The sequence below is a fragment of the Ovis canadensis genome, chromosome 7 (assembly GCF_042477335.2).
Source record: "Ovis canadensis isolate MfBH-ARS-UI-01 breed Bighorn chromosome 7, ARS-UI_OviCan_v2, whole genome shotgun sequence".
In the NCBI taxonomy this organism is placed as follows: Eukaryota; Metazoa; Chordata; class Mammalia; order Artiodactyla; family Bovidae; genus Ovis; species Ovis canadensis.
In genome coordinates this window covers 82,132,342-82,157,108 of record NC_091251.1, presented here as the reverse complement: position 1 = coordinate 82,157,108, position 24,767 = coordinate 82,132,342, and the positions used below count along the sequence as shown (strand labels likewise).

The 24,767-nt window shown below is 40.4% G+C and overlaps 1 protein-coding gene across 1 annotated transcript in view; it reads left to right on the top strand.

Annotated features, from left to right (window-relative positions):
* The window catches only part of CCDC175 (coiled-coil domain containing 175), a 78,490-nt gene that overhangs the window by 34,910 nt on the left and 18,813 nt on the right, over positions 1 to 24,767 (top strand). The window contains exons 9-15 of the mRNA XM_069597518.1: positions 6,019 to 6,155; positions 8,547 to 8,657; positions 9,819 to 9,890; positions 10,922 to 11,057; positions 11,589 to 11,720; positions 16,883 to 17,021; positions 20,104 to 20,183. Coding sequence (XP_069453619.1) covers positions 6,019 to 6,155; positions 8,547 to 8,657; positions 9,819 to 9,890; positions 10,922 to 11,057; positions 11,589 to 11,720; positions 16,883 to 17,021; positions 20,104 to 20,183 — 807 coding nt within the window. The remainder of the gene's footprint in view (positions 1 to 6,018; positions 6,156 to 8,546; positions 8,658 to 9,818; positions 9,891 to 10,921; positions 11,058 to 11,588; positions 11,721 to 16,882; positions 17,022 to 20,103; positions 20,184 to 24,767) is intronic.

Here is a 24,767-nt window from a genome sequence, read left to right as displayed (position 1 = left end):
TTTGCATCAGGTGGCCAAAGTATTAGAGTTTCAGCTTTAGCATCAGTCCTTCCAGTGAATATTCAGGAGTGATTTCCTTTAGGAAGGACTGGTTGGATCTCCTTGCAGCCCAAGGAAAGCTCAAGAGTCTTCTCCAACACCACAGTTCAAAAGCATCAATTCTTCAGCACTCAGCTTTCTTTATAGTCCAACTCTCACATCCATACATGACCACTGGAAAAACTATAGCCTTGACTAGACAGACCTTAGTCAGCAAAGTAATGTCTCTGCTTTTGAATATGCTATCTAGGTTGGTCATAACTTTCCTTCCAAGGAGTAAGCATCTTTTAATTTCATGGCTGCAGTCACCATCTGCAGTGATTTTGGAGCCCCCCAAAATAAAGTCTGACACTGCTTCCACTGTTTCCCCATCTATTTCCCTTGAAGTGATGAGACCGGATGCCATGATCTTCGTTTTCTGAATGTTGAACTTTAAGCCAACTTGTTCACTCTCCACTTTCACTTTCATCAAGAGGCTCTTTAGTTCTTCTTCACTTTCTGCCATAAGGATGGCATCATCTGCATATCTGAGGTTATTGATACTTCTCCTGGCAATCCTGATTCCAGCTTGTGCTTCATCCAGCCCAGTGTTTCTCATGATGTACCCTGCATATAAGTTAAATAAGCAGGGTGACAATATACAGCCTTGACATACTCCTTTTCCATTTGGAACCAGTCTGTTGTTCCATGTCCTAGTCTAACTGTTGCTTACTAACCTGCATTCAGGTTTCTCAAGAGGCAGGTCAGGTGGTCTGGTATTCCCATCTCTGTCAGAATTTTCCACAGTATATTGTGATCCACACAGTCAAAGGCTTTGGCATCGTCAATAAAGCAGAAATAGATGTTTTTCTGGAACTCTCTTGCTTTTTCGATGATCCAGCAGATGTTGGCAATTTGATCTCTGGTTCCTCTGCCTTTTCTAAAACCAGCTTGAACATCTGGAAGTTCATGGCTCACGTATTGCTGAAGCCTGGCTTGGAGAATTTTGAGCGTTACTTCACTAGTGTGTGCTGCTGCTGCTGCTGCTAAGTCATTTCAGTTGTGTCCAACTCTGTGCAACCCCAAAGACGGCAGCCCACCAGGCTCCCCTGTCCCTGGGATTCTCCAGGCAAGAACACTGGAGTGGGTTGCCATTTCCTTCTCCAATACTAGGGTGTGAGATGAGTGCAATTGTGCGGTAGTTTGAGCATTCTTTGGCATTTCCTTCCTGTGGGATTGGAATGAAAACTGACCTTTTTCAGTCCTGTGGCCACTGCTGAGTTAACTTAATCACATGTATATAAACATTGTTATGTGTATGAAGTGAAAGTGCTCATTGCTTCGTCATGTCTGACTCTTTATGACCCATGGGCTATATATAGCCTGCCAGGCTCCTCTGTCCATGGAATTCTCCAGGCAAAAATACTGCAGTAGGTGACCATTCCCTTCTCCAGGGGCTCTTCCTGACTCAGGGACTGAACTCCTGCATTGCAGGCAGATTCTTGAACCATCTGAGCCACCAGAGCAGCCCTGCTATGTGTATATGTCATGGTAACCATAGACAGAAAATTTGTAATAGACGCACACAGAAAAGAGAGAAAGGAATCTAAACATCACACTAAAGATAGTAATCACATCACAAGGGGAGAGAACAAAAGATGAAGCATGAACAAAAACTACCAAAGCAACCAGAAAATAAACAACAAAATGTTGATAAGTACATGTTGTTGTTTTAGCTGCAAAGCTGTGTCTGACTCTTTTGCAGCTCCTGGACTGTAGCCCACCAAACTTCTCTGTCCATGGGATTTCCCAGACTGGAGTGGGTTGCCATTTCCTTCTCCAGGGGATCTTCCCAACCTAGACCCAGGGATTGAACTGCATCTCCTGCATTGGCAGGAAGATTCTTTACCACTGAGCCACCAAGGAAGCATCAATAAATACATATCTATCAGTAACTGCTTTAAAGGTAAATGGGAAAATACTCCAATCAAAGATATGGAGTGGCTGATGGATTTTTTTTTTTAATGTCTATATATGCTGCTTACAAGAGACTAGCTTCATATCCAGAGAAGGCAATGGCAACTCACTCAAGTACTCTTGCCTCGAAAATCCCATGGATGGAGGGGCCTGGTAGGCTGCAGTTCATGGGGTCGCGAAGAGTCAGACATGACTGAGTGACTTCACTTTCACTTTTCACTTTCGTGCATTGGAGAAGGAAATGGCAACCCACTCCAGTGTTCTTGCCTGGAGAATCCCAGGGACAGAGGAGCTTGGTAAGCTGCCGTCTACGGGGTCGCACAGAGTTGGACACTACTGAATCGACTTAGCAGCAGCAGCAGCAGCAGCAGCAGCTTCATATCTAAAGACACACTGAGACTGAAAGTGAGGGTGTGGAATAATGTGTTCAATACAAATAGAAGCAAAAAGAATGCTACCCAAAAGACCTGTTTGGATTTTGATTGGGGTTGAATGAAATCTGTAGGTCAATTTGGGGAGGATTTTGCACTTTTACAATACTAAAGTTTCTAGTCCACGAATACAGCATATCTTTCATTTATCTTAGGTCTTTTTTGTTCTCTTTGACTTAATTATTTAATTTCACTATGATATGTCCAAGTTTTTCTTTTTGTTTATCCTGCTTGGGATTTATTGGATATCTTAAAATCTGTGAATAGCTGTATTTTATAAGTTCTGCAAAATTTTCAGCTGTTATCTGTTCATGTATTTCTTTTATCCCATGCTTTTTCCACTACTCCAATTCTGTGTACACAATTATGTGTACTAATAAAATATCCTGTCTGTTTCTTACTTGCTCTTCTCTGTTTTCTAGTTTTTATCTCCCTTAGCTGCATTCTGGGGAGAATGGTCTCATTTCAATTCTTAATTTGGTTTTTGTATTTTTGAGTTGGTAAATTTTCAGCTCTGCTTTGTCACTCTTCATTGTTTCCGAATCCATGCCATATTTTTCAAGCATGTCTAGGATTTCTTTGATCATAATAAGTACAGTACTTGTGTATTTCAGTGTCTATTTCCAATGTCTGGTATTTTTGTAGGACTATTTCTTTTTATCTATAGTTTCTGCTAGTTTTTGTTCATGCTGTCTTGTTCCCTTCTGTTCCTGGTAGGAAACTGGATAGTGTTCTTCAAAAAAGGTGTTTGTAGAAACAATTTGAGGTCTAGGATGACAGTATGTTTCTCAGAAACAGATTTCATTCACTTTTGTCAGATTCCTGGGATGTTACCAGTTCCAAACTTTCTTAATCTACCTTTAGGTTCCCTGGTGACTGAAGTCACACTTAACCATACTTCAGTCCAGTTCTGTTCAGTCACTCAGTCCATAGACTGCAGCATGCCAGGCTTCCCTGTCCATCACCAACTCCTGCAGCTTGCTCAAACTTATGTCCAAGTCAGTGATGCCATCCAACCACCTCATCCTCTGTCGTCCCCTTCTCCTCCTGCCTTCAGTCTTTCCCCGAGTCTTTTCCAGTGAGTCAGTTCTTTACATCACATGGCCAAAGTATTGGAGTTTCAGCTTCAGCATCAGTCCTTCCAGTGAATCTTCAGGACTGAGTTCCTTTAAGATGGACTAGTTTGATCTCCTTGCAGTCCAAGGGACTCTCAAGACTCTTCTCCAACACTACAGTTCAAAAGCATCAATTCTTCAGCATTCAGCTTTCTTTATAGTCCAACTCTCACATCCATACATGACTACTGGAAAAAGGGAATGGTTACCCACTTCAGTATTCTTGCCTGGAGAATTCCATGGATGAGGAACTTAGAAGGCTACAATCCATTGCATGAGTGAATGACTAACCATGCTTGTTAGCTTTTAATTCACTTTTTTTCAGACAGTGAAGCTCTTTGGAATCCCAGACTAAAGTGGTGGAAGGTTTTATCAGGCTTAATACCTGGATGAGCTCTAAGTGTTTACTTTTGTCCCCTGTGTCAAGTAAGAGAACCAAACCTCAGTTTCCAAATGATTTTTTCTATATTAATAAATGTCCTCAGACTAAAAGGACTTTCCTGCTGGCTCAGTCGTAAAGAATCTGCCTGAGTGCTGGAGACCACCTGCAGTGCAGGAGACGTGGGTTCAGTCCCTGGGTCAGGAAGATCCCCTGGAGAAGGAAATAGTAACCCACTCCAGTATTCTTGCCTGGGAAGTCCAATGGACAGAGGAGCCTGGTGGCCTGCAGGCCATGGGGTCACAAAAGGTGGACATGACTTAGTGACTTAACTACAACCACCAATATCAGAATGAAAGTTTTCAGTGCTAGGTTTACCAGTCTGGACTTTTGCTTTTTTATAGAATTAGGCCTACTAACTTCATGACTATGCCAAAGCCTTTGACTGTGTGGATCACAATAAACTGTGGAAAATTCTGACAGAGATGGGAATACCAGATCACCTGACCTGCCTCTTGAGAAATCTGTATGCAGGTCAGGAGGCAGCAGTTAGAACTGGACATGGAACAACAGACTGGTTCCAAATAGGAAAAGGAGTACGTCAAGGCTGTATATTGTCACCCTGCTTATTTAACTTCTATGCAGAGTACATCACGAGAAATGCTGGAATGGAAGAAACACAAGCTGGAATCAAGATTGCCGGAAGAAATATCAATAACCTCAGATATACAGATGACACCACCCTTATGGCAGAAAGTGAAGAGGAACTCAAAAGCCTCTTGATGCAAGTGAAAGAGGAGAGTGAAAAAGTTGGCTTAAAGCTCAACATTCAGAAAACGAAGATTATGGCATCCGGTCCCATCACTTCATGGGAAATAGATGGGGAAACAGTGGAAACAGTGTCAGACTTCATTTTTTTGGGCTCCAAAATCACTGCAGATGGTGATTGCAGCCAGGAAATTAAAAGATGCTTACTCCTTGGAAGAAAAGTTATGATCAACCTAGATAGTATATTCAAAAGCAGAGACATTACTTTGCCGACTAAGGTCTGTCTAGTCAAGGCTATGGTTTTTCCAGTGGTCATGTGTGGATGTGAGAGTTGGACTGTGCAGAAGGCTGAGCGTCAAAGAATTGATGCTTTTGAACTGTGGTGTTGGAGAAGACTCTTGAGAATCCCTTGGACTACAAGGAGATCCAACCAGTCCATTCTGAAGGAGATCAGCCCTGGGATTTCTTTGGAAGGAATGATGCTAAAGCTGAAACTCCAGTACTCTGGCCACCTCATGCGAAGAGTTGACTGATTGGAAAAGACTCTGATGCTGGGAGGGATTGGGGGCAGGAGGAGAAGGGGACAACAGAGGATGAAATGGCTGGATGGCATCACTGACTCAATGGACCTGAGTCTGAGTGAACTCCGGGAATTGGTGATGGACAGGGAGGCCTGGCGTGCTGCGATTCATGGGGTCGCAAAGAGTCGGACACGACTGAGCGACTGAACTGAACTGAATTGAACCTCATTATTTTATTCTGCAACACATTTAAGATCCCTTTTCATCCTGCTATTTCAGCGATCCTTAGCCCACCATTCCTTCCTTTTTTACCTCATTTGAAGCCATTTAGTAGAGATATCCGAGCACCAAGTTCTTACCTCATTCAGAAAACTAATGGTTACTGTCTTTTGTCTTTGAATAGAAATATGTAAGAAAGGGTAAGCATAATATCTAAACAAAGAGGTTTTGAGCAAGAATTCCTACTGATGTTATTCCCGCCCCGCCCCCCCCCCCCCCCCCCCGGTATAGTTTATCTTCTGGGAAAAGGACCTACATATCTTGCTGAATGATCCTACTTTATTAATTCTTATTTCAATATGAATTATTACTTTATGATTTCTCATCAGTGTTTATTACTTTTCTACACATTTGTCATATTTGAGGCCCCAAGTGTACAATTAATATCTGATGTAGAATTAAATCACTCAACATTTTAAGGCATAGTCTTATATTAGTGTTAAGTCATATGCCCAGTGCTCTAAGTGAGTTGCCCATCAAAGAAACCATCTCACAAATCCTCTACTTCAATTTCTTTTATTTTCCCCTAGATGACTGAAAAGTTACACAAATGTCGTTTAGAGAACAAAGCTCTACGAGAGAAATTGCAAACAGTTTCCAGACAATATAAGATTGTCTTAAATGAAGAGGATAAAGTTTTCATGCAGAAACGGAAAATGTATTCTGAGTATGTTTCTATCCATGAGCTATACACAACTCGACATACTATAGTTATGGGTTGCGTCTCCATTTAAGCTTATCCTAGTTTTAAAATCTATTGACAACAGTGAAATATTCTTTATCCAGTCATAAATATGCCCTGAATTTGCCTCTATACATACTGAATAATGCTTTCCTCATATGGGTCAAATCAAATCTATAAACAGCAAGCCTATTATTTTTACTTCTACGTCAGATTCTTGAAAGAATAACCGTGTTTTTACTCCATAAGACGGCCTAGAGAAACTGAAATCTACTGTCATCAGAAACTGGCTCTGCACTTAAATTTCCTGTCTCAGAAAAAGGTTTGGTCATTGACATAATCCCCTAACCCAGAGACTAGGAAATTATTCAAGGAAACTCCTGTATTTTACCAGGAAGCACCAATGTTTGTCAGTTCCACCTCCCAAATATTTCTCAAATATATCCTGTCCTCCTATCCAGCTCCACTGTTTTCACCCCCTTTTAGCCTCTTTGCTTTGGCTTGCCTCTCAGAAGTTCTTCCCACTTTCTGTTTTACCACCCCTAACTTGTCTATCTCCTTCTCACCAGAATGATCCCTGTGAAACATCCCTCTGAGGTCACTCCTTTTCATTAGTCATCGCATTGTTATCACCTGCGTACACGCCACTTTGTCCCACTGAACTATGACAGATCAGCGCAGTTGCTCCATCTTAGCACTGTGTCCTCAGGATCTTGTCCATTGCTTAGCAGGTAATGGGCATTCACCAGTGTTTTCCTAATGAATTGTATAAGTAATAATCCGGAGAAGGCAATGGCAACCCACTCCAGTACTCTTGCCTGGAGAATCCCGTGGACGGAGGAGCCTGGTAGGCTGCAGTCCATGGGGTCGTGAAGAGTCGGAAATGACCGAGAGACTTCACTTTCACTTTTCACTTTCATGCATTGGAGAAGGAAACGGCAACCCACTCCAGTGTTCTTGCCTGGAGAATCCCAGGGACAGCGGAGCCTGGTGGGCTGCCATCTTTGGGGTCGCAAAGAGTCAGACACGACTCAAGCGACTTAGCAGCAGCAGCACACTTAAAATTAAGTCACATGGAAGTGTAATTATGGTGTACAGACCCACTTATGTGAAGCTGAATTTATGGTCATTGTTGTAGCATTTACAATACAGAGTTACTACAATCATCATTTCTCATCCAATTGAATAGCCTACTAAGAATGATACAGTTAGTATTCTTCAGACAATAACTTCCTTAGATCGATACGAAGTAATCAGTTTGAATCATAAAATGTTCTGGTGACAAATAATTGCAGTCCTGAAACATTTACTACTGTTTTTGGTATTTGTCCTCTTCAGCTTGGGCTGCCATAACTAATTACCATAGACAGAGAGATTTAAACGACAGAAATTTATTTCTCATAGTTCTGGAGGCTGGACATCTGACATCTGGGTGCCAGCATGGCCAGATTCTGGTGAGAACTCTCTTCCTAACTTGCATAAAGAAGATGGTCAACCATCTTCTCACGGAAGGGAGATAGAGAGAGCTGTCTGGTATCTCTGCTTACGAGGGCGCTAATCTCACCATGAGGACTTTACCCTCATGACCTCATATAGATCTAATCTCTTCCCAAAGGCCCCGTCTTCAAATACCATTTCACTGGGACCTAGGGCTTCAACAAATGAATTTGCAGAACACAATTCAGTTCATAGATGTTTTGAAGAAGATGAGATGCTTAGATAAAGTACTTCCTGTTATAGGCATGTGCCTCCTATCAATGTCTGGAAATTTGAACAAAATCATAAACTTTCCATTATTCACTCTGTAAGTTAGGGACAAAAAAAATAATCACTTTTCATAGAATTTCTCATGGGTGCTGCTCACTGGCTTCAGCACTTTACATTTCATTTAAATTCTTATAACCAGTGAGATAGCTATTATGGTCCCCATTTTATGGATGGCAAAACTGAGGCTCATCCATAGGTGAAGTCTCTTTTCAAGATCGCACTGCTAGGAAGAGGTAGACCATTATCTAAAGTTAGTCTGATTGATTCCTTCACATTTTCCAAAATAAAATACCAGAATTGATAAATTCATCAAAAGAGACACACTCACTCAGCAAGGCAAAGTGCTATTGAACCATTCTCATGCTTTTATGGTTCCTTTTACAATTAATATTCTTTTCATGGCTCGAAGATTTTCATAAATTTAGAGTTAGCCACTAATAGGAAAAAACTTTGTTTCTATTTTTTACTAATTTATCTGGTAAATAGTTCCTGAACTGAAATTTTCAAACTACTTTTTGAATCCTTGTTTATTATTGCATATTTTCTTATGCTAAGGAGTTAAAAATGATTTCAATGTTCAACATATGATAACTATTTTTTTTGTGGTAGAAATAAAAAACAACTGGCATTTATAGCTCAGAAAGAAAACTTCCTATCAAAAAGAAAAGTAGACATCAAAAATATGGAAGAAGGACTTATTACTCTCGGCGAGCTCCATCGGTATGTTTATTTATTACTCTCAGCGAGCTTCATCGGTATGTTTATTTATTACTCTCAGCGAGCTCCATCGGTATGTTTATTGCCTTTGAACATTTTAATCTTCATTCTTCTGCATTTATTTTTTAATAAATGGTAACAAACATAAAATTTGGAATATACTATAGAATACTATACTATACATAATTGGCTATCTCTGTTTTATAGTCCAGAAAGGTCATTATCATTGAATCTTTCAATGAAAGGATAGACAGGTGCTGAGTTCTACATAAGCTGCTTCTAATACCTACGTTAGAGTCTCCACATTCCCCTCTCCCCCAGATCCACAAGCACACCTTCCATTCTTAATTACTACTTATCCCTAATTCCAGAATCTATATTGGCTTTCTAAGTTATGGGAGAAAGTGAAATTTACAGTAGCTCAGTCATGTCTGACCCTTTTGAGATCCTATGGACCGTAGCCCACCAGGCTCCTCTGTCCATGGGATTTCCCAGTCAAGAATACTGGAGTGGGTTGCCATTTCCTTCTCCAGGGGATCTTCCCCAACCCAGGGATTGAACCTGAGTCTCCGCATTGCAGGCAGGTTCTTTATCATCTGAGCTACGAGGGAAGGCCCCTATACCCGTGTATAATGTCTAAATTATACATTGCAGCAAATCAGAACTCAGTCCAAAATCCAGAGTTCCTCAACAATTTGTTGACCTAAACCCTTCCTATGTCATAGGATTATTTCCCTTCATGTCCTCTGTATGCAATGTTTGTCTTAGTCCCAAGTGTCCTTACTAGCTGCTCCTTTCCTCTGTGTGTTTGCAAATGATGATGTCTTTTCCTTGGTGAGATATCACCTCCATGTTCCTCCCTCTATTAAATATTATTCTTTAATAACCTGTCCTCAACTGCCTCACCAAAATCTGTTCTTCCTTATTCTTGGCTTCAAAACTTGCAAAATCAGTTTGCATTGGCCAAAAAGTTGTAATTGTTTTTCCATTAGTCTGGCACTAAAATCTTCAGTTGTGCTGGTTTGTTTTGTCTCCCAATTAGACGGTAGCCTTATTGTGCTACCACAATAAGTTTGCATTATTGTGAAGAATTATACATTAAGTCTATCATACATTTAACAGCTCCCATAAATGCAAAATCCAATATGTTTTTCTTATTTTTAGAGCAACAAAGGAAGTATATCGGAAACAAATAAAAATCTTGAATGAGAACATGGAAAGAGAAACTCAGAGATGGTAAAAAAAAAACTTATTTATATCATAAGTACTGTATGTTATCTTAATTAATAGTGCCCCAAAGTTGGAAAAAATAAGAGTGCTTGTTGGTTCCTAGAGTCCATGGAAGTTATTTCCCACAAAATTAAATTATGTGAGTTCTCTTGGCTCTAGATGTGTTTGTTAGTTTGATATTTTGTTCATTGAACAGAAACAAAGTTTTTCATGCCAATCATGTGAAGTCACCAGAGTATAATTGTCAAGATTTGTGACAATGAGTCTTACTTAGCCAGGTGCCTATGTGGACCAGTAAGGAAGGTGATGTGAAGGGACAGAGGAGAGTGGTTAAGCACACAGTCTCAGCAGATGGACTATGTTGGGTGTTTGGCCTCTTGTTACTGTGACCAGGGCTGAGTTATTTAATATCTCTCTGCTCCCATCCCTATAAAGTGAGGAATGATAGGAGTACCCACCTTGTAAGATTGCATGAATGATAAATGAGATGATCTATGTGAAGTATATAGCCCAGTGCCCAGCACCTAGAAAACACCCACAGAAACTTAGATATATTTTATTGTTGTTGTCATTGTTGTTATACTATTTATAAGACTCTAGTTGCACGTTTTTACTCTTCTCTAGTTATCTTTTTTATGTTGTGGTGGAGAGAAAAATTTGAGAATTCAGAAGCTTGAGACTTCTTACTAGCACTTTGAGTAATTTAGGTAATTCCTTTACCATTTCTGTCTGGGACTCCTCTTTTTTCACCAAGCCCTGAGCCTTCCCCATTTCTATCCTTTTCTAGAGGAGGTGAGTTATCAAGTGTGGTTTGTCCACTGTCCTGCTGGATACACTGACACAACTTCATGTGAAACAGCTTGCAGAGATGCCATTTGGGCAGTTAATGTTTTGTCTTATTTTTTCAGCTAATGTGCCTAGTCTGCATCATCAATAGCACAGATAATTTTGTATGATTTCTTTTGTTTTGAATTTTTCATCTTTTCAACGAACTGCGATGTCAATTTGACGATAATTCTTTTTGTTCTCATCTCCAGTATTATAACTCAGTGGAAAATAGCTTGTTTGCGAAAAAAACACGCACGTTGGGTCAAAAATATAAGAAATGAAATACAAGAACTTATAGATAAAATTCAAGAAGCTGAAAGTAGGCGCAGTGAATTAATGGAAGAGGTAAAGGAACCCAAGGAGCTTGTGTTCGCTCCCTATATTGATTGCATATCAGTAATTCTTCAGTATTTCATTACACTTTACCTTATCGCTGATTTATGTCTAGAGTAAATTATGTAACTTTCTTAAGAAATGTATCCATTTGCTATGTATTAACTGCAGGAATTTAGCAAAGTAGCAATTCTCTCCAGAATATGATTTTGAAGTATGTAACTAAAACTTGAGGACAGTGTTTAGGGAAACTATCTCTAAAAATAAAGGGACTAAACATCATTTATTTAGCTCCTATATTTATCCTCTGCCTACCCTCCAGCCCCTACTAGTTCCATGCCTAATTTCCTAATGTCATTTACACATGTTGTTTGGTGACGAAATTAATCTCGGAAGGGAAAAAACATCCCTCCCTCTCCAGTAGTTACTGAGACAAATTAGCCAAATGTCATGCAGAAAGGTATTAATTTATCTGACAATTTGAAAATATTAATACTGACTACTACAAGACATTTGATAAATTCTCATTTTCCCCCTAATTAGACCAGTATTAGAGAAAACGATATCAAAGAATTTTTGGCACAGATTGAACAACTTACATTAGAATTAAAACAAGAGGAAGATGCATTTGTTATCAAAGAACAAAAGTTAATTCAAGAATTAAGCAAGTTTGAAGTAAGTTTTATTTTATCTCTAAGAACAATTTTATGTGGCTGTATGAAGGGGAGGGTATATTTCATGCCATTCAGTTAGTGAAAGTGAAAGTCGATCAGTTGTGTCCGACTCTTTGCAGCCCTATGGACTATACAGTCCATGGAATTCTCCAGGCCAGAATACTGGAGTGGGTAGCCTTTCCCTTCTCCAAGGTATCTCCCCAACCATTCAGTTAAATGTAAAGTAAATCTTCTAGTTTGAACAAGACTACAATTAAATTCTGAATATTTCTTCTTTTCCTAAAAAAGAAATAGAACAACAAGAAATATTTTTTTAGTTAAAAAAAAATCACACACTCCAAGTTATGTAGAAGTCCTGGCAAAAATCCATGGAGGTAAGGTGGAGTGTTGGAGAAAATCATGCAGAGCTGAAAGAGGAGACAGTGGGGGAGAGGAATGAAGGGTGAGGGAGACCAAGAAGGACAATCTCAGAGGTTCTCCTTAAAGAGGGGGCATGGTATTGACCTGGAAACTGCCAGGGGCTGCCCTTGGATAGAATAGAACATGGATGCTGGAGAGGAAGAGTCACAGGGCAGAGAGTGGAAACACAACAGAAAACAAAAAGCTTTTCAAGGTGCTGGTGTTACCTTGACAGGCAAGGGCATGTTTCTTGGAGACCACCGTTAATAAAGTAGCTGAGAAGTAAAGAGATGGTAATAGAAGACTTCCTGAACTTAATGCAGTTTGAAGAGAGGGAAAAAGGCCTGGCTACCCCAAAGAGGAGCTTTATTTGAAGGCAGCAGTCCCTTGCTGTAGCAAGGGAACAGGCAGTCCTTACATTTCAAAGTTTAGATCTCCCCCTGATCCAAGCCCACTCCCCGCCCTCCACCACAGCCACACACACTCTGCCATGTCCTGTAGAAACCCTCTGTAGATAACTGGTCCCAGAAAAAGTCAATTCTAGAAGCAGATAAATCTTCTGCACAAAAATACTATGAGAAAAACAGGTGAAGGGGGAATGAAACTTTCATAAAATCGTTCTGGAACAGTTGAAAACTATGATGATTCAACATTCATCTGTGAATTCAGAAAAAAGTTCATAGAGTTGCCAAGGAAGATTAGCAGTATGGAAATACAGGAACTCAGGGAAGAGACGTCAGAAGGGGATGGCCAGAAATAGCAAGAGGGGAAATGGAAACTGGCACAGCTCAGGGAACAAACAAGGGAAAAAAAGCATTGCACAAATGCACACAAAATTAGAAGGGACAGAAGGGAGAAGCTGCAAGGTGGAGGGCATTTCTCCACTGGTCGCAGCATGTCAAGGTGCTCAGTATCCTTCTAAATCTTGAAAAACAGAAATTTGTAAAAGAGAGGGATGGGAAACAGATAAAGAGCTTTGTCCTTATGAGACATTCCACTGGGGTGGGGGGTGACTGAAAATAAACAATAGAACATGTGATATTTTCAATGGCAATAAATGCTATAGAGAAAATAAAAATAGGGAAGTACACTGGGGTGAGTGTATATAATGCAGTCTATGTGCCCTTTTAAACAGGGAGTCAGAGAAGCCCTGAAGGATATGAGGAAGTGTGATGTGCAGACATCTGGAGAAGGTGGCTCCAGGCAGAGGACGTGCTGAGCCTGAAGGTTCTGAGACAAGACTTTCTATTTGAGGGATGACAGGGAGGCAGCGTGGCTGCAGCAGAATAGGGGAGAGTGCCAGCTGGGCGGGGACTCATCTTCCAGAAGCAGATGCTGACATGGAGTTAGGAGTTCAAAGGTTTATTAGGGTGTGATGCCTGTGAAAGGACTAGGGGCCACTATGTAGGCTGCAAACTCTCTAGGGAGCTCCAAAGCCAGGATTGTCCATAGGAAGAGGCCCGCCTTGGGCAGAAATGGCCTCACCCTTGTTCCATCTCCTTGCTCACACAATTAGTTGGAGGCCACTGAAGAGCATGGTCTTGGCTAGATAGCCAAGGTCACTCTGAAGGAGCCAACCACCCTGGAGGCTCTCAGCTAGCCACTTTCCTTGTCATAGGCCAGTGGATTCTTCCTTGAAGGGAGATCTAAAAGGGGCAACTCCAGGCCTGCCTCTCCTTATAGGTCCTCGTGAATACATTGTCTTTTGCTCTGCATGGGCTGGGAAGCCATTGGAAGGTTCTGAGTGAAGATTATTTATTCTGAAATAATATGGCTTTCCCTTAAATAGGATCACTCTAGTTGCTATATTCAACAGAATTTAGGAAAGCAGTGGTGGATACAGGAAGACCAATTAGGAAGTGAGATCAATGTGCCAAGTAGTTTGACTTAGAATGGTAACTGAGGGGTGGTCAGAGGTAGTCATCATCTCAGATGATTTTTGAAACAGAGATGACAGAGTTTACCCATCACACTTAATGATAAACCAATAAGGACAGTCAGGAGTAAGACGAGGACACCATTTAACATTGCATTCAAGCTTATAGAATGAAATAAGGCAAAATAAGTAAATTAGAAGTGTAAGACTGCAGATGAGAAAATTTCTGCAGATAGTCTGTTTGCCAGGCTATGTGCCCCCTGCAGGGCTGTGGCCACCTGTGCCTCATTTACACAAAGACATGGACAGATGGCAGCCTGGGTGCTACTATTATAAATCGCTTTTCCTCTTGAAAATCATCATCAATAACCCCAGGCACATTGGAATCCCATTCTGCCTTTAGTTCAATTGGCATGGGGAGCCCAAAATTGAGAGGCAGTAACCTCAGATTTCAGAGAAGGCAATGGCACCCCACTCCAGTACTCTTCTGCCTGGAGAATCCCAGGGACGGAGGAGCCTGTTGGGCTGCCGTCTATGCGGTCGCACAGAATCAGACACGACTGAAGCAACTTAGCAGCAGCAGCAGTAGCAACCTCAGATTTTGGTTTATGGGAGTATTCTTGTACCCTTGGTGGGGTCATTCTCACTGGTAGTAAGACCTCTGGATGGACAGAGCCCAAATTCACAGGGAGGGAACGTGAAATCAGTAGGTTTCATAGTGAGCCTTTCATCACTGGGCTACATATGCACGTGGCTCAGGACACAGGGAGGCTGAGGGAGGATTTGAATGATCTGAAGAAGCTGCCCACCTCCAAGAAGCCGAGCCAGCAGGCAAACACCCCCTTGCCTGAGCGGCAGCAGCACCTGGTACCCAGTCCTCTCTCCAAGCATAAAACAAGAGCATGGTTTCTTGTTAGGGTGGTGCTGGCAGCCTAACCCTTGTGCAGGCATGGGAATGAATTAAAGTATGCACATACTTCCTTATGTGAGGAAGGCAGCCATTGTTAGGCCATCCTTTTTTTTAGAGAGCATAGTATAGGTAATACATGATTGAGTTTCTGAACAGTGCAGTCTGGAGAAATTTACTCCTGATTCTACATTGTAATAATTTTATATTATGGTGTTTTATGTTGTTTTTGTCTTTCTGTGTTGTTCATAAGGATTCTAATGACAATATGGAAGGGGACCTATCAGGCCATTAAATCGCTGTATTATTGTAATTAGGGCAAGCAAGGTGCTCTATCAAAAAGAGGCCAAAATACAGTGAACATAAGCAAGATGTGCACTGAAGGGTTAACAATCCTCTGTCTCTTATTGGGAAATTGATTTTGGCTTAACTTTCTGGCTCCTTCCCCTGGTAACCTGATAAAGATGGATTCTCAGTGTTATCAGGCAACATTGCTTGTGCAGAACAACACTTTATTGGTGTGCTGCATCTTGACCAGGAGAATAACTAATGGGAAACCAGAGCATTGGGCTTTCCCGGATTTGGTGCCTCTTTTAAAAGGGCATGTCCCTGGTATGGACCTGGAAGGTATGCCCAAGAGATGTTGGCTCCAATTTGAACATGAGGCTTCTAAGCCAGGGAGGACTTCACATCCACCCCTGTGGGACTCTTTCTCTTAGGCTATCACCTTGGAGGGGTCAATGGACATTAGCCTCAGGTTGGCTGTGTTAAAAGGGCACCTCCTGTTGGGGAGACAGGCCTGATGTTGCTGGCATTTAGGTTTCTTTTAAATTATATGTGTGTTCAGCTTAGATAAAAATAAAAAATAAAAGTAAACTGGATCAGGTGTGGCCTGTTTAAATCTTAAGAGTCTTAGTATCTAGTTAAGGAGCCCCTAACATGGTCATTACAGAAGAGAGATTTTTATTTCTCTTCCCTGGTACAGGCTGAAGGGAGGGGGCTGAGGGCTGGAAAGGCAGCTCTGCCATCCTCAGCATGAGGCTAACATCTGCAGGTCCAAGAGTCAGCTTCCATTCTCAGCCTCTTCCAGCAAGGGGAAAGAGGAAGGACCCAAGAGGCATATACTTCTTCCTGTTTTAGGGGCAGGACCCAGAAATGGCATACCCCACTTCTGCTCACAGACTCACGGTCACACCCGCCTGGTAGGAAGGCTGAGAAATCACTCTCGTTGGCAGCCATCTGCTCAGCTAAAACTCAGGGGTCCTGACAGGACAGGAGAGTGGATAGGACATGTCAGTTGGCTGTTTTTGCCTTAGTCATTAGTTTAAGTCCACCCTGACTTTCTAGGAGAGACTCAACTATATTCCATTTGAAACTAAATAAGACCTGAGCTTGAATAAGTAAGCAGGCATGTTCACTTATTGAAGTATCATATCCATTTATTTCTACCCCCTCCCCATTTCTTACTTACATCCTCATTTCTTAGAGCTGGCATGTATTTTGTTTTACTGCGCTTGTGCTTAGTCACTCAGTTGTGTCTGACTCTTTGCGACCCCGTGGATTGTAGCACCCCAGGCTTCTCAGTCCATGGGATTCTCCAGGCAAGAATACTGGAGTGGGTTGCCATGCCCTCCTCCAGGTTTCATAATGTATGATCGATCAAAAGAAAGCTTCTCAAATATGTTTTAGGGCACATATAAGGTAACGGCAATAGAACCATAGCAGTCAAGCTATAGAACTGAAAGGATCTTTGGAGAGCCCAGCAAATTTATCTCCTAACATGATAGATTGCCAGAGAGTCAGTGAGTCAGCCAACAAATATTTATTAAATATCTAGTGTGTGCCAGATATCTTTCTATGCAACTTAGGATAAGAAGTGTCCAAGACAGAAGTTTCCACATCAATGAACTTACCTTCTACTCTAGAATATTGTGTGAATTCTCCATAATCATACCTCACAATCAGCTTTCTGTCTTTCAAGCAAAGATTCGCTGAAGAAGCACAAATTAGCAAAGAAAAGAAAGTTGAGTTAGACGAGTGTCTTCCACAGCTTCATGTGGCAGAAGAGGAATTCACAGACAAAAACAGAAAATTTCACAATCTCATTGAAACTGTTACAGGTAGATATGAAGTACTTAGTAATTGACTTCAAGCCCAGGTACGGATTTCACTGTTGTCTGCTAACACAAGGTGGGCCATTCATCACAAGCCAATAGTGAAATTCTCTCAAGCTTTTTCTATTGTCTTTAATTCTCCATTCTCTAGTTTTTGCCTCTTCTAGTTTCCTCTTCTCCACACCACAATCTTACTGTTAACTCTTGTTAAATTTTTTTCTCTTTTAAAGACTATTTAGAACTAAGAGTTAGTAACAACTATATTATATAGTTTCTGTCTGTTCTTGGTAAAAGTAGAACCAATTTCTTTACCTTCTACCATGTGGAAAATTTTTTATGTTTCTTAATATAAGTTTACAAATTGTATCTTTTCCAGCTGTGACTTTAACCATTTATCGAGTGGTACTCCTTAGATTTTTTTTGCTAATCTAACCCTAAGGCAGAGATAGATAAGAACTTGTCTCAGATTTGGGGGCTTCAAACAGGATATGAAATGTGTCTGAACACATGTTTTGTGTTTTAGTGCATGGCACAACCATGTGTGTGTTTTTATGAAAAACAATTATTCTCCCCAAAAAGTTGTGGTCATCTAAACCTGAACCCAAAAGTTCAGATCTGGAACCATCCTAGAGGTGTGACTCTTGTCTTGAATCTGGGGAGTGAAGGGTCATTATCCAAGAATTTAGGTTCTTAAGCAGGACAACTTCCAGCATTTCTATCTTCTAGATGATAGCAGAAATGCTGTTGGAATCAGGAGGCCAGGACCAAAATTACAGAAAGTACTGGAATGGGAGTAAAAAATGTGCACTCTGGTGGGACTGACCAGCTGGCAAAGATGACTATGGGGATAGCAATTAAAACTGTGTGCCAAAACAGGGCAGTCACATGGAAGCCCATATGCTGAAATGTGAAACAGATACTCAAAGCGAATAGTGATAATTGTCAAAGAGGGTGGATTTTTAAGAATATAAGAATAAGAATAAATGCCTAGGTAACTGGTCTGGTTCCCAGTCCTCAGGTGGGAACTTTTGCCAGGTTTTCATTTGGTTAACCCAGTTAAGTTTTCTTCATCTTTTACCACTTTTAGCAAGACATACAATGTGTATATATTCTGTTGCCAGATATCTACTTCTCCAACTTTCTTCCATCCCTTCTTGCACTGGGTGGGGGATATAAGAAACACTATGAGTATAAAAGTAAGCAATATATTGCAGTATACTGCAAGAAATGATTCTCTTAAGTCAAAACAAAGGGGTAAAACACTGAAGAAAGTAGAAGGGAAGGCAGGAGAAAAGAAGGAAAGGGGACATAAGAGCAATGTGCTTCAGATCGTGGGAACTAAACCTTTTAGTCCCTTACTCATAAATAGGATTAGATAGTCAAAAATCACCAGACATCTCAGGAAAACACTCCAACATGAATGACAGAAACTAAAGCAGACAGAAAAAGAGAATATGCTAGAAACATGGACAACACAAAGAACATAATATGGATTCTCAGGGAGTACATAGTCTCTCTATATTATTATATGTAATGCATATGTATTCTCCATTTATTGCAGAGAATATATATTCTTTCTATTATAGAGAATATATCTTAAAGGTACATTCTTAGAGAAATAAAATAAGATATTGTGTTTATGAAAAAACAAGATGCTTAAAAGAACAGAGAACATGAAAGAGTTAGTAGAAATAAAAAATGTAACAACTAAAATTTTAGAATTCGATGAGGATTATAAAAAAGTTAAGAAGATTTCTCCAAAAATAGAAACAGAAAACAAGGAGATAACAGGATAAAGGGTAAGGAAATTATAAAACTATTCTGAGATGTCAAATATCTAACAGGAAAGACAGAGAAAAATGGAAAGTATAAAGTTATCAATAAAATATTACAAAAATATTTCTCAGAATTGGACAATATGAATTTCCTATTTGAAAGGGCCTACCAGATTCCCAATACAATATATGAAAGAAAAGACATTAACTAAGCCACATCACTGGATTTCAGGAGGGAAAAAAAAAGATTGTAAAGGCTTCTAGAAAGAAAAAGAGATTTTACACAAGAGATTAGGTACCAGAATGGTTTCAGACTTCTTAGCATCAATATAACAGTAGAATTTAGAAAGCATTGCCTTCGAAATTTTTAGAGAAAAAAATTTCCTATGTTGGATACCCATCTGAACTATCAGTCAACTAGAGATGTAAAATAGAGATGTATTTAGATATATAAGACCTCATCTACTGTGTCTCAGGAAGCTACACAAAATTTGCTTCAACAAATAGAAGAAATAAGAGAAAGAAGAGGGTATGAGTTTCAAAAAGCAGGAGGTCTAACATGAGAGAGATGCAAGGGGAAGTCTCAGGAGGTCAGCTTTGCAGTAGGACTAAAGAAAAATGCACAGAAGACAGTGGGGGAGGGCAGAAGAATGAAACTGATGCACTACCTGACGTGTCTGACCACATGGGAAGTACTTTTCAGAAAGCTTTTACAATTCTATTATAGATTTTGGTGTGAATCAATGATATATACATGGAAAACTAAGCATTTTAAGTGAGGCAATTTTTAACTCCAGGAAAAACAAACAAACAAAAACTATGCAAGAAAAGAAACATAGTCATACTGTACCATTTGTCTCATCAGTGAATAAACTTTGCATTATCGTAATGATCCGAACAGTTGGAATTCATTTAAACAAAATCTGTAATTAATGAGGAGGTTGGAGGAAGCCAACATGGAGGCTGTGAGTATCCACAGGAAATGTGGCAATAGGAGTAAGTGTCTATGTCCTCCTTCACTATCTCAGGAAGTAAGTAGGAGAACATTTAAGAAAGAAAAGGAAAAAATTGTTATAAAGAAAAGGTTTTTCAGAAAGAAAGTTTTAAAGGAAGAGGAAAAAGTAAAACTGAGTTTAAAATGGTTGATTCTGAAGAGTCAAACACAGGGATGGAAGCAGCATTGGAGAGCACCTGACTCCTGATTTTGATCATAAGCTTTAAGATAGTATTTGGCTTTTAAAACCAGGTATATGTCTTATTTTCTTTTATTTAATAGCATTGTGAGTAGTTATTTTTTCTCTCCTTCTTTATAGCACAAAAAAATGAACAAACTTTACTGAATAACAATATTTCCCAACTTACAAGAGATTTTATAAGATATATTAACAACACGGTAAAGTATCAATATATTCATTCTTTTTTCCTTTCATTAGAATATTGGTATATATAGACAATAGTACTTACCTAGCGTCACTAGAGTTTTCAAGAAAGTCGCATTGTTTAAAGTTACCCTATTAAACCAATGTTTTGAAATTTTTAGTCACAGCATACACACTTGTATATAGATACGCACGTGTGTGTATATATATGTGTGTATATATATATATGTTCAGTTCAGTTCAGTAGCTCAGTGGAGTCTGACTCTTTGTGACCCCATGGACTGCAGCACACCAGGCTTCCCTGTCCATCACCAACTCCCGAAGCCTGCTCAAACTCATGTCCATTGAGTCGGTAATGCCAACGAATGATCTCACCCTCTGTCATCCCCTTCTCCTCCTGCCTTCAATCTTTCCCAGCATCAGGGTATTTTCCAATGAGTCAGTTCTTCACATCATGTGGCCAAAGTATTAGAGTTTCAGCTTCAGCATCAGTCCTTCCAATGAATATTCAGGACTGATTTCCTTTAGGATTGACTTATTTTGATCTCCTTGTAGTCCAAGGGACTCTCGAGAGTCTTCTCCAACACCACAGTTCAAAATAATCAGTTCTTCGGCGCTCAACTTTCTTTATAGTCCAACTCTCACATCCATACATGACCACTGGAAAAGCCATAGCTTTGACCGGATGGAACTTTGTTGGCAAAGTAATGTCTCCGCTTTTTAATATGGTCATAACTTTTCTTACAAGGAGCAAATGTCCTTTAATTTCATGGCTGCACTCACCATCTGCAGTGATTTTGGAGCCCCCCAAAATTAACTCTCTCACTATTTCCATTGTTTCCCCATCTATTTGCTATGAAGTGATAGAACCGGATGCCATGATCTTAGGTGTTTGAATGTTGAGCTTTAAGCTGAGTTTTTCACTCTCCTCTTTCACTTTCATCAAGAGGCTCTTTAGTTCTTCTTTGCTTTATGCCATAAGTGTGCTGTCTTCAGCATATCTGAGGTTATTGATATTTCTCTCAGCAATCTTGAAACCAGCTTGCTTCATCCAGCCCAGTATATCACATGATGTACTCTGCATATAAGTTAAATAAGCAGGGTGACAATGTACAGCCTTGATGTACTCCTTTCCCAATTTGGAACCAGCCCCTTGTTCCATGTCCAGTTTTAACTTCTACTTCTTGACCTGCGTACATATTTCTCAGGAGGCATGTAAGGTGGTCTGATACTACCATCTCCTTAAGAATTTTCCAGTTTGTTGTGATCCACACAAAGGCTTAGCATAATCAATAGAGCAGAAGGAGATCTTTTTCTGGAACTCTCTTCCTTTTTCTATGATCCAATGGTTGTTAGCAATTTGATCTCTGGTCCCGCTGCCTTTTCTAAATCCAGCCTGAACATCTGGAAATTCATGGTTCATGTACTGTTGAAGCCTGGCTTGGAGAATTTTGAGCATTACTTTGCTAGTGTGTGAGATGAGTTCAATTGTGCGGTAGTTTGAACATTCTTTGGCATTGTCTTTCTTAGGGATTGGAATGAAAACTGACCTTTTCCAGTCCTGCGGCCACTGCTGAGTTTTCCAAATTCGCTGGCATATTGAGTGCAGCACTTTCACAGCATCCTCTTTGAGGATTTGAAATAGCTCAACTGGAATTGCATCACCTCCACTAGCTTTGTTCATAGTGATACTTCCTAAGGCTCACGTGACTTCACATTCCAAGATGTCTGGCTCTAGGTGAGTGATCACACCATCGTGGTCATCTGGGTCATGTATAGTTCTTCTGTGTATTCTTGCCACCTCTTTATATCTTCTGCTTCTGTTAGGTCCATATCATTTCTGTCCTTTATTGTGCCCATCTTTGCATGAAATGTTCCCTTGGTATCTCTAATTTTCTTGAAGAGATCTCTAGTCTTTCCCATTCTATTGTTTTCCTCTATTTTTTTGCGTTGATTGCTGAGGAAGGCTTTCTTATCTCTCCTTGCTGTTCTTTGGAACTTTGCATTCAAATGGATATATCTTTCCTTTTCTCCTTTGCCTTTCATTTTTTTCTTCTTTTCTCAGCTATTTGTAAGGCCTCCTCAGACAACCATTTTGCCTTTTTGCATTTCTTTTTCTTGGGGATGGTCTTGATCACTGCCTCCTGTACAATGTCATGAACCTCCATCTATAGTTCATCAGTCACTCTATCAGATCTAATCCCTTGAATTTGTTTTTACCACTGTATAATCGTAATGGATTTGATTTAGGTCACACCTGAATTGTCTAGTGGTTTTCCCTGCTTTCTTCAATTTAAGTCTGAATTTGGCAATAAGGAGTTCATGATCTGTGCCACAGTCAGCTCCCCACCTTGTTTTTGCTCACTGTATTGAGCTTCTCCATCTTTGGCTGCAAATAATATAATCAACCTGATTTAAGTATTGACCACTTGGTGATGTCCATGTGTAGAGTCTTCTCTTGTGTTGTTGGAAGAGGGTGTTTGCTATGACCAGTGTGTTCTCTTGGCCAAACTCTGTTAGCCTTTGCCCTCTTCATTTTGTACTGCAAGGCCAAATTTTCCTGTTACTCCAGGTATCTCTTGACTTCCTACTTTTGCATTCCAGTCCCCTATGATGAAAAGGACATCCTCTTTGGCTGTTAATTCTAGAAGGTCTTATAGGTCTTCAAAAAATGGTTCAGCTTTGGCTTCTTCAGCATTATTGGTTGGGGCATAGACTTGGATTACTGTGATATTGAATGGTATGCCTTGGAAACAGGGATCATTCTGTCATTTTTGAGAATGCACCCAAGTACTGCATTTCAGACTTTTTTGTTGACTATAATGGCTACTCCATTTCTTCTAAGGGATTATTGCTCACAGTATTAGATACAATGGTCATATGAATTAAATTCACCCATTCCAGTCCATTTTAGTTCAGTTCTGTTCAGTTCAGTCACTCAGTCATGTCCGTCTCTTTGCGACCCCTTGGACTGCAGCGTGCCAGGCTTCCCTGTCCATCACGAACTCTTGGAGCCGTCTCAAACTCATGTCATCAAGTTGGTGATGCCATACAACCATCTCATCCTCTGTCATCCCCTTCTCCTCTTGCCTTCAATCTTTCCCAGCATCAGGGTCTTTTCCAGTGAGCCAGTTCACTGATTCCTAAAATGTCTATGTTCACTCTTGCCATCTCCTGTTTGACCACTTCCAATTTACCTTGATTCATGGACCTGACATTCCAGGTTCCTATGCAATATTGTTCTCTACAACTTTGGACTTTACTGCCATCACCAGCCACATCCACAACCGGGCATTTTGACTTTGGCTCCATCTCTTCATTCTTTCTGGAGTTATTTCTCCATTCGCTTACAGTAGCATATTTGGCACCTACCAACCTGGGGAGTTCATCTTTCAGTGTCATATCTTTTTGCCTTTTCATACTGTTCATGGAGTTGTCAGAGCAAGAATACTGAAGTGGTTTGCCATTGTCTTCTCCAGTGGACCATGTTTTGTTGGTATTCTCCACCATGACCCGTCCATCTTGGGTGGCCCTACATGGCATGACTCATAGTTTCATTGAGTTAGACAAGGCTGTGGTCCATGTGATCAGTTTGATTAGCTTTCTGTGATTGTCGTTTTCATTTTGTCTGTCCTCTGAAGGATAAGGATAAGAGGCTTCCTGATGGGAGAGACTGACTGTGGGGGAAACTGGGTCTTATTCTGATGGGTAGGGCCATGCTCAGTACAACTTTAATTCAATTTTCTGTTGATGGGCAGGACTGTGTTCCCTCCCTGTTGTTTGACCTGAAACCAAACAATGGCACTGGTAGTGAAGATAATGGCAACATCCTTCAAAAGGTCCTGTGCCCACACTGCCACACTCAGTGCCCCCAACCCTGAAGCAGACCATAGCCTATCCACACCTCTGCTAGAGACATTTATATATACATATATATATGTATGTATACATATATACACATGTGTGTGTGTGTGTGTGTGTGTGTGTGTAGAGGGAGAGAGATCAGCTTTAGAAGCGATTAACATGTAACCTGTTATCACTGGAAAATCACTCACTGGGGGAGGGTTCATTTTCCTTACTTAAAAGGTGCCATGCATGCTAAATTGCAATAGTTGTGTCCGACAATTTTGTGACCCAAAGACCGTAGCCCGCCAGACTCCTCTGTCCATGGAGATTCTCCAGAAAGAATACTGGAGTGGGTTGCCATGCCCTTCTCCAGGGGATCTTCCTGACCCAGGGATTGAACCCACATCTCCTGTGCCTCCTGCATTGCAGGCAGATTCTTTGTCACTGAGCACCTGGGAAGCCCTATTTAAAAAATAGAGATTGGATTATGCTTTGTAAGCTTCTTTTCATATCTGTTATTCTGATAAATTCCTATGAAGACAAGGATAATGGGCAAAGGTTGTAGGGGTTAGGAGAGTGAATGAAACAGGAGCAGGTAAATGAATGTTTACTACCTTTTAACATTTTATAATCAATAGTTAGTGATAAACATATGTATGTGCAGTTGATTAAACATAAAATGTATTCTTTGAGATTCACTGATATCAAAGTAACTTTTAATGTGTTATGGAAATAGAAAAGTATGAAGGGGA